Raw genomic sequence first — 14357 nt, forward strand, 5'->3', positions numbered from 1 at the left:
AGTATCAGTGAACAAAGTTTTACACAATTTGAGAAGTCCCGCCCCAGGACAGGTGAAACACACACCTTTTGATCTGGAGTAGATTGCCACGGAGCCGCTGACCAGCCCAGCGTACAGGCACTGCTTCCTGTACACCAGGCTGGTGACAGTGGACTTGTCTGGGGTGAAGAAATGCTGTAGACGCACCTTCTTAGACCGCTGGCTGCTCTTGTACACAATGATGCTAAAAAGGATAACATTATATGAATAATCATATTCCACGATGCAATTCTGGGACACGTCTTTGTGAGTTCACTCTGTAAGCATCTGCACCTCCCCTCCTCCATGCCCAGGCAGACGCTGGGGGCATCGCTGGCCTTCGCCGAGGACACTTGGTTATCGTCAGGGACGTTTTCGCCGTTCTCCTCGCGTTGCTCAGCTGGGACGTACGCCATGCAGAGAATCCGGGACTCCACGTTGAAACACTCGGTCACCTTAGGGCTGGAGTTCTGCATGGCCACTATGGCAATCTGTCCCATCTGGTTGGTGCAACTCGCAACCTGGACCAAGATAAAGAGACCTTACAGTTTAACAGATGATCTGTTTCATCTTGAACTGTGCAAAGCTATTAGCAGGAACATGATTTGGCCCAGTTCTGGCAGAGCTGCTTACTAAAAATAGTCTCCCAGTAGTTCAGCAGAATATACGGCCGAGGACAGTTTGAATGTACTGAGGAAAACATGTTGAAGTCCTGAAATCTAAAAGTCTTTACTACAGATTATTGTAGTAACAGTTTAATTACCTCACCCTGTTTATATATCTGCCAGAGCAAAGGCTGCGTTCGCTGTGATTATCATGGTTAGCAGAGCCATTGTTTGCTTTCGGGAGAAAACTTCAGTACTGACGTCATAACTTTGAAAGCCAGATTGTCTTTCTCAAGAAGACGTTTTAAGACACACACAGCAAAAACCCACCATCTGCTGTGCTGACGCATTATAGTGGACAAAGCTCTGTGCCAGGCCTAAGAGTCAGACTCACAGAGACGAAGTTAAAAACTGTCACCTGCTGGAGATAAGACGACTGGAGGACCATTTGGCAACACAAGCTGAGACACACTTAACGCGACTTTGTGCTGCAGCACTCAAGTTTCAGTTCGCGGCTCAGCCTCCATCCACCCTGGCGTGCAGTCGTAGGTTAGGTAAGCTAACTCATGACTTCATTTCTGGATTGTGCATAACAAAGCGTCTCACCCAGACACATCCATGTCCCACCACTGGAGTGTCTGCTGTGCTGTCTGTGTTGATGTGGGGCTCCGGGTTGTGGACAGCACACTCCACCTGCCACAGAACAGGAAAAAACACCAGAGTTTATCTGACACGTTCACAAAGAAATGACTTGACAGTCTCCGCGAGGTCCTCCTGAGAACAAGCGTGAACGTGTTGAAGAGTTAGGACATGTTCATTTAAAAAGTGTGTTTGTCATGAGCTGGCTGTGTAAAAAACACAGCTTTATTAGCTGAATGGAAAATCATACAAAAACACACTGGGACACACCGAGAAACACAACCACGCTGACATATACAGGATAACAAGGGAAGCGAGAACACACGGGGAACACAGCTGACACGGATTAGCATGACGCTGCAGGGGAAGCGGAACTAAACACACGGAACATGGACACACGAGACTTTCACAATAAAACAGGAAACGGTGGAACATGAAGGGGAAACAGAATGAAACACGAGAAGGGAAACAAAACCTCACACCACAGAGACACACAGACAGAGAGACACACACACAGACAGACACACACACACAGACAGACACACACACACACACAGACAGAGACACACACATACAGAGACAGAGACACACACAGACAGACACAGAGACACACACACAGACAGACACAGACACACACACACATACAGAGACACACACACACACAGACACACACACACATACAGAGACACACACACAGACAGACACAGAGACACACACACAGACAGACACACACACACATACAGAGACACACACATACAGACACACACACACACACACAGACACACACAGACAGACAGACAGACACACACACACACACACACACAGACAGAGACACACACAGACAGACACAGAGACACATACAGACAGACACACACACACACACACACACACACAGACAGAGACACACACAGACAGAGACACACACAGACAGACACACACACAGACACACAGACACACACACACACACACACACAGACAGAGACACACACAGACAGAGACACACACAGACAGACACACACAGAGACACAGAGACACACAGACACACACACACACACACACACACACACACACACACACACAGACACATACACAGAGACACACAGACACACAGACTCAGAGACACACACACACAGAGACACACAGAGACACACAGAGACACACACACAGAGACACACACACAGAGACACACACACAGAGACACACAGAGACACACACACAGAGACACACACAGAGACACACACACAGAGACACACACACAGAGACACACACACAGAGACACACAGAGACACACAGAGACACACACACAGAGACACACACAGAGACACACACACAGGGAATCTAATAATCAAGGTGCTAAACAGAACAACGTAGACACTATAGAATAAACTCACGGTTAACAAAGTGAACAACAACATAAAACATGATACAAAATGACATCAACATACGAGAAAACTTGGAACTCAAAAAGCTTCGTATCGTCCTGAGATTTTTCCCACCCTCCTGTGCTCTCTGTGTCAAATCTGCATTTCTTTTCCCAAATTCAGTTGCTTCCCGTTTGTTAGTCTTTTGTCTGCTTTGTGTTTAGTTTCCTTTTTCGTTCTCTCGGTGAGGCTCAGCCGTCCTCCCAGGTGTCTCCGGTCTGCCCTCATCCCTCATCGCTGTGCGTGTCCCTGGATTTTGGATTCCTTGTTTCTGGCCAGCCTTTGTGTTGTGTTTTGTTGAGAGCAGCGTTCATTTCCTGTCTCCCGTGTCCAGCATTTGTGTCCAAATCCTGCCTGCCACACGGCCGTCTGTGACGGCGTCGCGGTGTGTGAGCGGTGAATTAGACATCCCAGATTACTGCTTTTTCCCACCAAAAATTCATCACAAGTCAAGTGTAATTAAACTTTGCTCTGAGCAGTTGAATTGTAGTAAGAGAAGTTTAAATAAATCTGATGACGCTGCAGAGGAATTCTTCAAAACAGGAAAACTGTGTTTCAAAATGACGACCACAGCGTTGTTCCACCACAGTGGGAAAAAACCAGTCATGACATCTTTGAGCTAATTTCTCAAGTTGACTCACACAGAGGGATTTATGTGTCTGCTTCCTGAGCAGATAATCATGTATTTACAGTATTATTGATCCAGCTGGTCAATCAATGACAGACAACACCAGGTAAAGTGTTTTTATAATATTAAGAAGGTGAACTCATACTTTGAGTGATTCTTCCACCTTATTGGCTGTTGCATCCAAACTGAGCCCTGACACTGAAGACTAAGTCAGAAGGTATGAACGTTTACAAGCTACAACTTTTTAGCTTCATTTTCTACTCTTGCTGCAATATCACATATTTATAGATAAATGAAAAGATTAACTGCTATTTTCACACCAGCAGCAAATCAGTGAACACCACAATCACATGCAGTGTGCTATTTTTCACTGAGTGAACTAACACGACCAAAATAAAACGACCTCTAATCCATTCGGTCAGGTGAGATTATTTTAGCCAGCGCTGCAAGAAACACCGTATTACTTCAGTGTGGCCTGTGGTACCTGTGAACTACACCTGCCACAGTTATGTGGCATCATTGTGACACAGCTCGAACCAACTGATCCACCGAGTCGCTGCGCAGATGATCGAAGGGGAAAGAAAACAAAGTGCCTCACCTTAAACTCCTGCAGTTTGGACATGACCACGGGCATTTGTCGAAGCAGCAGGGGGTGTTTCTGCTTCTTCATTTGATTTCCATCATCCTCTGCAAAGAACCAGCCCTGCACATTGTCCTCCTCTGACACACACACACACACACAGTTCAATGATGTGAACCACGCAGTGAGCATAAGGAACTGTGACACAGCTTCCTCGCTCTAATATATCTGAGCAACTACTAGGCAGTAATTTATAAAACAGATTTAACATTGCATATCTAATATTTACGATTAATAAAATGAATGATCATCATGTATAGATGCAGAAAGAATAAAAAAAGTAAGAGAGAGCAGGTGTACTGTACCGAGAGCCAGCTTCGCCATCTGCAAGTTGCTGATCCATGACTGTTTGATGGCTGGGCTGAGCGTATTGAACACTGCACTGAAGTAGGTCGGCTTCCCCGCCCTGCAAACAGAGACGACCAAAACACGCATGAATAAAAAAATTATTACTCGATTTTTTCAATTTTATTTACATAGCGTCAAATCCCAACAGCAGTTGGCTCAGGTTCGGACATGTGCAGAGGGAGAAGGGTGGATGTATTTGACAGGGATGATGAAGACGGAGCTGCAGGCAGGAGGAAAAGAGGAAGACCTCAGAGGAGGATGATGGATGTAGTGAAGGAGGACATGCAGAGGGGTGGTGTGACAGAGGAGGATGGTAGGGCCGGGGTGAGATGGAGGAAGTTGATGCTCTGTGGCGACCCATAAAGGGATCAGCCGATGAAAAAAAGGAAGATGTTAAAGTGTCGGTCTGCAGACAGAGATAACAAGATAACATCCGATTTGTGCCCAAAAACCTTCAGAGATGTTTTAGCGAGATTGTCCTCGATCACGTGCATTTACATTCCTCTAAGCGGCACTTTAATGTTTGAATATTCCTGCAAACAGAGCAACTGAGCAGAAGCACTGCACTTAAACACCGCCTGCATCACAGGAGAAGGCCCGCGTCAGGCTTGAACGACGTCTGCCTGATTACCGAGCGCTGACACGAGGACAGAGCGAGAGGAACGCAGTGGAAATCAATACCAATGATCACTTCTGTAAGGATCTGGTGCGCACATTATACATTTATATATATTCTTGCTGTGTGCGGGTGGAGGGCTCACTGCTGTCAGTGCCTGATGCTGAGACGTGTTTCTGAGAAACGAGGGGAGGGATTAGAGAGCTACAGCTGCCTTTCCAAACATACCCATGGATAATCTCACCGGCTAAATGTAGTCGGGAGAAAGCGAGAGGGCGAGCCAGAAAACAGTTACGCTCACAGGGAATGTGAAAAAGCCAAAACAAGGTGCACCCTTGGGAGGCCACGTGCAGACTATAAGACGGCGTGTAGACGTATGACATGAGCGTTTGTATTCAGCAGCAGCTGGGCAGACTGTGACGGCTAGCACTGATGCACATTTCCACTGCTGTGATTCATGCCTCAGATTAGAGCTGGTGCAGAAACCTGTTTATCCAAACAGGCTCGAAATACATCCAGAGATTGGGGGGGCAGACGGGGAAAGCAGGGTAAAGGGGGATAAAGGCAAACCTAGGATAAACATGAACTCCTGGGGGGGTGAGGAGGATCGAGACATTGAAGCCTGAAGCTAAAAATGTGAGAAAAGCACAAACTTGTCTTGTTTGCCAGGCAGCTGGAGCTGGATCCTACACCGGTCAGCTGCCCTGATCTCCTCCTCCTTCTTCAGTATCAGCCTCTGGAGTCCTGATACCCAGTCTTGGGCCACGGTGGGATTTACATTCTGCAGAAAAGAATAACGGAGAGAGGAGAAACAGAGAGACAAAGGCAGAGGAATGGAAAAAGATTTAAGAGGGAGAAGGAATGGGAATAACAATGGGCCATGGAGGTAAACGAATCCACCTCAGAGTATCACGTCATCAATAAATCATAACAGCATTTATTTAGAGCCATTAGTGCGATTCAAGTTCAAATGAAAGCTATTCCTAAGAGAATCCGCTGCTAATACTGTTATCTGCATTGACTGAAGCCAAAATAGAAAACAGCTGTCACTCTAATGCGCTCTAACACAGAGCTATTACTTATGCAACTTTTGACACATCTACTTTCTAATTCTCGTCGACGCGCTCGAGGAGACTTCCAGTTTTCGACGCTTGTTGCAGCGGCCAAGTTATTATCATTAGTTTGCTAAATAAAATGCTTTGGATGAATCAACACGTCTACAAATGTTGTCTCTGGCTTAATGTCTCATAAATTATTACAGCGGCACAGATTAGCTCGCATACTAAGCATCTGCACAAACAGGCCAAGAATAAGATTCTACGACAGGAAAATCAGGAAAACCCTGAAGTGACATCGAGACTTGACACGAGAAGAGTTTTGGTAAACACTTCTAATTAAGAGAAGCCTCAACATTTAGAAGTTTGTTTTTAGCCGTGCTCACAAATATCAGACTTTCTCTCCTTTCCCTTTGCATCAGTGTCCAAAACATTTTGAGTCTCAAAAATGGCTTCAAACTCGTGGGGACGGCATTTTGTCCCCATAAGTACAATAACATTCCAATTTGTGGTCCCCACAAAGATGTCTAAACAAGTACACACACAGAGACACACACAGTCTATACTACATCTGATTGTAATGACTTTTGTTAATAAGGTCGCTGCTGTCAGGTCAAATATTTCTCCATCATCCTCCCAGTATCACACTGACACGCTGCTGATACCTGCTCCTCTGTTACTCCTGTTACCTTACAGGACATCAGTGTCTGCTTGGTCATGTGAAACTGACTTCAAGCCACCTTGATGTACGTCCTCCATCATTTTTCATTGGTGTGTTTGACTCTATTGACCTCTGTATTCTGGAAATAATGAATACTTCTCTTTATACTGGCTCAGTTTCCAGCTATTTTAAACAAGCTATTGTTGAACCAATATTAAAGAAACCAAATTTGGACCAAGCAGTTACAGGCCAATATCAAAATGACCGTTGGTGTCAAAGACCTTGGAAGAAACAGTTGCAGAACAACTTAACGTTTTGGAGAAGAACAATGTTCTGGACATTTTCCAGTCTGGTTTCTGCACATTACACTCCACTGAAACCGCTTTGCTTAAAGCGTGTGGTGACACTGATGGCAGCAGAGTCAGGAGAGTACACTGTTCTGGTTCTGCTGGATCTCAGCTCTGCTTTTGATATTGTTGATCACAGCATCCTGATAAATAGGCTGAAGGACTTGTTTGGGATTACTGGTGTTGTTTTAAATGGTTTATGTCGCAGCTATCTGAGAGATCCTTTACTGTCTGTATGAATCATGTGCTGTCGGAAACATCAGTTCTGCCTTCTGGGGCACCTCAAGGATCTGTTTTAGGTCCTATTCACTTTTTGCTGTATATCCTCGCCTCTGTCAGTGCGCCCCAGGGCAGCTGTGGCTACAATGTAGCTTGCCATCGCCAGTGTGTGAATGTGTGTGTGAATGGGTGAATGACTGAATGTAGTGTGAAGCGCTTTGGGGTCCTTAGGGACTAGAAAAGCGCTATACAAATGCAGGCCATTTACCATAGGCCAAATTATCAGACGTTACAATAATATTTCTTATCATCTCTATGCTGATGACATTCAGTTATACTGTTCTTTCAAAGCTTCTGAGTTTTATAAATTGTCGTGTTTAAATAATTGTCTGTCTGAGATCAAACAATGGTTAAATGACAGTTTCCTCCAGTTAAATGCAGATAAAACAGAAACCTTGATTGTTGCACCTGATCACATGCTCTCAGAAATTAGGCAGCATATCAGTTTTTTAGACCCTTCATTTCAGTCGCGTCTCAGAAACTTGGGTGTTATATTTGACAGTTCTTGAGAAACACTCTAAAAAACTTGTCCAGAACTGTTTTTATCATCTAAGAAACATTTCTAAACTCAGACTGGTGTCAAAGGCAGACCTTGAGATGATTCATGCTTTTATGTCTTCTCGTTTGGATTATTGTAACGGTCTTTTTACTTGTCTCAACAAACCAGCTCTGGATTGCCTTCAGACTGTACAGAATGCTGCGGCAAGACTTTTAACTAGTACAAACAAGAGGTCACACATTGCTCCAGTTTTGGCTTCTCTTCATTGGGTAAATTTTAGGGTGCATTTTAAAATTTTAGTTGTAACTTTTAGAGCTCTGCACGGTGAAGCTCCCCAGTACATCTCTGACCTGCTGAAACCTCATGCTACATCTCGAGCACTCAGGTCGTCAGGTCAAAGGTTACTGGTGGTCCCTCGTACTGGGTTTAAAACACGTGGGGATCGAGCTTTTCAGGCACCGAGGCTGTGGGACTCCGTGCCGTTGACTCCTTTAAAAAGCAGCTGCAGATGTTTTTATACAAATGAGCTTTTAATTAATTTTTTCACTGTTTTATATTATTTTATTTGTATTTCTGATTTTATTGTGAAGCACTTTGTGATTTTTATCTGTGAAATGTGCTTTATAAATACATTTTACTTACTTACACACCTGCTTACACCCCACGAGCACAGGCAGGCTTGTGTGTATGCGCAGCTACACGATATGACAGGTTTGAACAGTACAAACCAGGATGCAGGAGACTCCTCATCCTCCTCAGACAAACTGCCCACAAAGGCACATTTTACAGCATCATACAAACACAGAGCAAACTGGTCCTTGTGGACATGTGAGAGGAGGCTTCATGAATATGATTTTAGGTCCCTAGGTACATCCATTAAAAGAACATTAGTGTGTGTCAACTCTCACAACCTTCCAAGAGTATTAATAGACAGGAAATCCCAAAAAGCTCCCATGTTTTAGACTCATGTTCAGTTTGATTTTACCTAAAATGTCGGGACTTTACCTCTGAGACCCAGATTTTTCTCAGACTGACTCTATTTTAGACATAATTAACTATATCATGCAGCGGAGTACCTGGTAGTTTCCCTTGAGGCTGCCAATCATGGTGGAGATCTGGTTGACCAGGCTGAGATCATGGATTAGGTTCTGCAGGTCTTGGTACAGCTGACCGGGGCCCATGTACAGTTTATCTACACAGAAACACATTTTCAGGCGGTTGATTCACATCAAATCAAATGTAATAAAAGTGTAATAATGGCTCATACAGTAGCAAAAGAGCAGCAGTGACTACAATCCCAAATTAAAGTATTACAAACGGACAGACAGCATGGCTCAGAGGAAGCTGAATGAGCAAAGTCAGGGTGATTAGATAAGCAGTTGTCCTCCCACACGGACAGTGACAGCTCTGCAGGCGTGGCAGTAATTCTCACCCCTGTGAACCAGCCAGCGTTAGCTTTCAGGGGACAAACATCTAATGCTGTTTGTTGATGCATGTCAGTGTAAATCATCCTCTCTGTTCCTCCCACCTGTACCTGCTCTATGTGGGCGGAAACAGGTTTCCAGCCTCCTGTCTGCCCCTTGTGGAAGCTAGTAATCCAACGTGATGTTACAGCAACTGTTGCAGTTCTGCATCTATGGAAAAAACACTGCAGCACAGACCGGATTAAAGGTCTGTCAGGGCACCGGCCTCCATCGCTCTCCGTCAGTCAGCTGATCTGCCCATGAAGAACAGCACTTGCAGCAGAGAGCAAGAGGAAAACACTTGCTAAGTCTGCGTGTGAAGGTCTGCAGCGAACAAAGAGTTAAACTGCAACTCTGGGAGATCCAGAATGCCTTCAGCTCTGTTTGCGTCTGTTATTCTTCTCTCCTCTTTCATACTCTCGTACAATAGTCACAAAGTCTGACTCCGACTGCAGCTCCATGGTAACCCGGCCCGGCTCCCTCACGACTGGGCGTTCGGGGGAAATCTTACCCCTGTTTGTACATGACCAGTTCGTTGGTGGTCTCTGTAAGAGTTACTCTGAAACGTTTCCCTCCGAGTTTGCCTGCATGAGGCTGTTCAAATACAGCCATCTTTACACATGCGTGAGCACTACTGCTGGGCCTCCTGTAGACTATATTGGTTTTTGGTTTCACTGATGTTTGCATGACCTCCAATTCAATCGCAGTGATCCCAAAATATATTTCACATGTTTATTTACTTGAAACAATCATGATATCAGATGAGGAATTTGCTCTTGGAGTGTTTCTGGTTTTGGTAGCGTCTGTGCGTGGGTGTCTTTCTGTCTGCAAACCCAACAAAAGGTTTGAAGTTTTATCAGAATTTATTCAAAGTAGAAACTGCTTCTTGTTGTTCCAGGCTCGTCTAAGGCAGCTGCACGGCTCATGTGTCTCTTTAAACACTGTGACCAGGAGGCTGAATGCAGGTCGGGACAGGAATAAACCTTCTTCATTGAAACATTAACATTTCTACATGATTTAAATGTCTTTGTTTTTATTGTTATTGCTAAGAAGCCCTATAACCTGCATATGACTGGTCTCTGTGCTAACTTTCTCACACCATCAGTACCATTACTTGCTGTTTATTACGTGTATTTACTAGCAGAAGTAATAAGGCCCAGGCAAGAATATAACCCCATCACAGCAGCGACCATTCCCACAGACTAGACTGGCTCTGTGTAACCCATTTCAAACTGGGTCCAACCTCGTGAATGGCTCTTTGTGAGAGCACCAACTGCCCAGATTTTTCTAACAAAACCGGCCCAGGAGCATCTTCAGAAGCAGGACAGTCACCCCAGCAATTACACGCTTCCTAAAAACAAACACAATATCTACAAATGACACACCGGCCGTGAGAGCCGCAGGAAAACAACTCCAAATGACCGGTGTGCACGGTGGTCTAATTGCAGTGCAGCGTAGGGAAGAGATGACTTAAGCAGAGAGACATGAAAACGATGACATCATAGCTGGAGAGTCCCTGCGTTGCCTTCACTGCAGGCTGGTCTGCGAGCGGATTTTTGGCTGCACACACGGGGCTGAGAAAACAATTGTTTCCACTTGTTAAAAGTTCCTGGATGATGCACACACACACACACACAGTTGTCCAGGAGCTTTTAACACACACACACACACACACACACACACACACACACACACACACACACACACACACACACACACACAAATCAAGTTATTTCCAGACTAAGTGCATCACAGCGAGGAAACTCTGATGTATTAATGTTAAGTAATGTAGATAATCTCAACATTAAGTTCCATTACATCTGATTCTGTCTGCAAGAACAGCCCCATCATCTGTTAACATGCTGGACTCTCCATGGGAGGCAGATGATGTGAAACAGTGGAGCGCTCGCTGAATGCAGCTTACACTCAGGGAAAAAGTAAAAGCACATAAATAGCAGGTAGAGAAAAGAAGAAGGTGTTTAAGTAGCTGGTGGGCAGCAGGTGTGGATCAGAGATCGATGACAGTGTGACCACTGGCAGGAAAAGTCTGACTGTTATATCAAAGTATTTGAGAGAAGTGGAGAGTCAGTGAGCTCCGGAGCGCAGTGTGTAATCAGCGGCAGTAATTACAGCGCTGAAGGAACCAGCCTTTGACCTCTGCTTGAATTCTTCAAACTTTGGACAAACCAGGGAAAATACGTAATCAAAGCATTGCAGCAGACACCCGGCAAATTTAAACACAGATCGAATCCTGAAATAAAAAGTGCAGCGCTGCGACCGCAGAATGCGACGCTGTTTTTAGGCCTGCTGTTTGTCTGGTCTGGGCCTTTTAAAGTGGCCGAGCAGCTGTGTGTGACGGGGAACCTACTGGAAAGACTGAAATCACCCGACCGGCAGCCAGCAAAGCTGAGGACTGCAGAGGGGAAAAAACACACATGTGCTGGCTGGGAAATAAATATTTCCACTGATGCTTTTAAGAAACGGTGACAGTTTTCAACTCGGTCTAAGGAAGTCGAAGCAGATGCAGTTCCTCATGTCAGAGGACCGACCCTCAACTGCTGATACCGTACGATCCACTAAACTAATGAGTTACTAGATTTGTGCCAAACAGAGACACAAATAAGGTGACGGGCGAGCAGACACAAAATCCCTGACTGTGAAACTGCGTCGTACTTGGCTTGGCGCTGATCACCACTTTCTCGCCCGAATGAGGAGGAGGGAAGCGGCCGGTGTCGGCCATGTCTTCGCTGGACCCGAACTCAAGCACCTCCACGAAGCTCAGAGGCACGCTCCACTTCAGAAGGAACTTCTGGTCAAGTGTTACGCTTCCGCTGCCACTGCCGCTGCCATCCTGAAATCTGAAAAAGAAACGAGCGATGAAAACGCTTTGATATGAAACCCCCCGATTCTCACACAGGTATGTAACTTTGTGGGTTGTGGTCTCCCTCACCGGATGTTGGGCGTGGCACACATGAGCACATCGTTGAGCAGGAACAGGCGTCGCTCCTTGGTTTTGATGATTTCCCCACGCTCGTTGTAGACCGTTTCCACCATGTCGTCTGAGCGGATCAAGTAGCGGCTGCCGTTACTTAGAAGCTGATGACAGAGATGATATGCTACATTAATGCTCTGAAGACGCTAAACAAAAACCCAGCTCGGAGAAGGAATACAGAACAAGCAAAGACTAAGAGTCCTCGTATTTCATTTGGCATTAATGGCTCATTTCACTCTTGCATCCTCTCACTTTGGATAAGAGTAATGCAGCGACTCTGAGAATATCCAGGCTACGGGGAACTCACAGCCTGCCCCATCCAGGCCATCCTGTAAACACGCCTGTGCACAGATGCCAGAGTGGGTGGCTGAAGACAGTCGAATAATTATACCTTGGGGAAAGCTGGTGTTTTTGTGCAAACGCTGTGCTAAGCCATGCACTAAAAATAAGGTATTCAGTCAGGAGAGAAGCTCCAGTGTCTGATGGCCGCCCACACTGGGACTGAGAGAAATGCCACAGCATATGCTAAAAAATAAATCAGCCAAAAGCAAAGTCTCCACCGATCAGTAGACTTTTGGTTCGGCGCAGAAACGTGCAGACCTTGTTGAGGTAGCGCTCGTTCATGGCCTTTGCGATGTGACGGATCTCGCAGCGCTGGTCGGCTTCTCTCTTCTTTTCATTGAGCTTCTCAGCCAGAGTCTCCAGTTCGGTCAGGGCCATCTGCAGGGGCAGGCGGTCCGGGTGACCCACTGGTGTGTTCTTCAACATGTCCTGATGAAGACGAGAGAAAAAAGACACCAGTTTGATGCTTTTTCACCCCGTTTTCAACAACTAATACCAGCCGAGCCCTGTTCTGCCCCACTCCATCTTTCTACATATAACACACATCCTCATAATTCATCCTAAAGATTTAAGAATCGATGGAGAGCCCTTCTACGAATTATCAAGCTGTCTTGATTGCTATTAAACTGGTGTAAAAAAGAAAGAAAGCGGCCCAGTGTTCCACATTTTCACTGATATTTTCCTGCAGCAGACATTAATAGTAAATATGCCGGGGCAACGGGAAGCAGGATTAAAAGAGACTAGGAAAGCAGGTCTCTTCAGAGCAATTCCCCTGCCTCGCTTTGAGCCGCAGCTTTGAAAAACAAAGTGCTGGGTTTATGAATGCGGCACTCCCTCTGCTGGTGAACACATGAACAACACTGCCTGCTGCACATTGCATTTTACTGTGAAGGAGGTGAAAATAAGAGTGAACTATACCTGCAGCAGCAAAATGAACTGAGGGAATCTCTGGATAGGCTTCATCATCAGGCCGTACAGAGTCATTCGGTCACTGCTGGTTTCCTGACGATGCTGTCGGCGACAAGATGGCCAATTGGTGTAAAGACTTTCATTTTGTAAGAAAATCAATATACCAATCTGTTTTAATGTGAACAGCTGCATTTGATATCAGATATATAGCAAAACAGCTTTTTTTATTCAAATGCACAGCAACAAAATAATGAAACAGTTTAATGAGAAACAAACTTCCACTCTGTCCTGTAAGATTAATATTTGACATTAGTGTGTTGGTCTCAAACCTTGAGGAATTCCAGGAATGCTGGTTTGGAGGCGCACGTCTTCCTCACGACTGCCATCGCAGTGCTGAAGTTATTCACATACTCGCGATAGGCGTCCAGCACCATGGACTTAGAGAACTGCACATAAACACAGGGGTTACTTACTGCATCATGTGCTTCAGTTACAGGAAATGACATCATCCAAACCTCTATAAAGATGCAGACCACAGCAGCAGTACCATTAAAAATGTGAATTCACTTTAACTTGTCTATGGTGCTTTAATAAGGTGCAAATATGCTTTTTATAAATTAGGTCTAATAATGCTCATGATCACAAGCAAAGAGCTGTGTGATATAGTTATGTTACATAAAGATTTACATAAAAAGCTTTTCTGTCTAAGTCATGTTCACCAATAAGCGGTAAAAGTTCCATCAGACGGAGAACTATTTATAGGAATACTGAAAACGATTGATGCTGGTCTGCTGCTGAAAACGGATTTTCAGTGTTTTGTCCATCAGTTTGTCCAGACTGAATCTCCTGAGTGTTGGCTGATGGGCAAAGCGAGACTCAGACGTCATCCTTTCAG

General features: G+C 45.1%; 1 protein-coding gene across 4 annotated transcripts in view; it reads right to left on the bottom strand.

Annotated features, from left to right (window-relative positions):
* Window positions 1-14357, bottom strand: part of arhgef10 (Rho guanine nucleotide exchange factor (GEF) 10) — a 44578-nt gene that overhangs the window by 12721 nt on the left and 17500 nt on the right. For all 4 annotated transcript variants that reach the window (XM_026151085.2, XM_026151086.2, XM_026151084.2 and 1 more), the window contains 12 exons: window positions 13792-13908; window positions 13472-13564; window positions 12812-12982; window positions 12170-12315; window positions 11893-12077; window positions 8833-8948; window positions 5569-5696; window positions 4257-4357; window positions 3910-4031; window positions 1230-1316; window positions 313-539; window positions 66-223 (listed from right to left, as the gene is read on the bottom strand). In XM_026151085.2, coding sequence (XP_026006870.2) covers window positions 66-223; window positions 313-539; window positions 1230-1316; window positions 3910-4031; window positions 4257-4357; window positions 5569-5696; window positions 8833-8948; window positions 11893-12077; window positions 12170-12315; window positions 12812-12982; window positions 13472-13564; window positions 13792-13908 — 1651 coding nt within the window. The remainder of the gene's footprint in view (window positions 1-65; window positions 224-312; window positions 540-1229; window positions 1317-3909; window positions 4032-4256; window positions 4358-5568; window positions 5697-8832; window positions 8949-11892; window positions 12078-12169; window positions 12316-12811; window positions 12983-13471; window positions 13565-13791; window positions 13909-14357) is intronic.

Source organism: Astatotilapia calliptera, chromosome 19 (genome assembly GCF_964374335.1).
Source record: "Astatotilapia calliptera chromosome 19, fAstCal68.1, whole genome shotgun sequence".
Lineage (NCBI taxonomy): Eukaryota > Metazoa > Chordata > Actinopteri > Cichliformes > Cichlidae > Astatotilapia > Astatotilapia calliptera.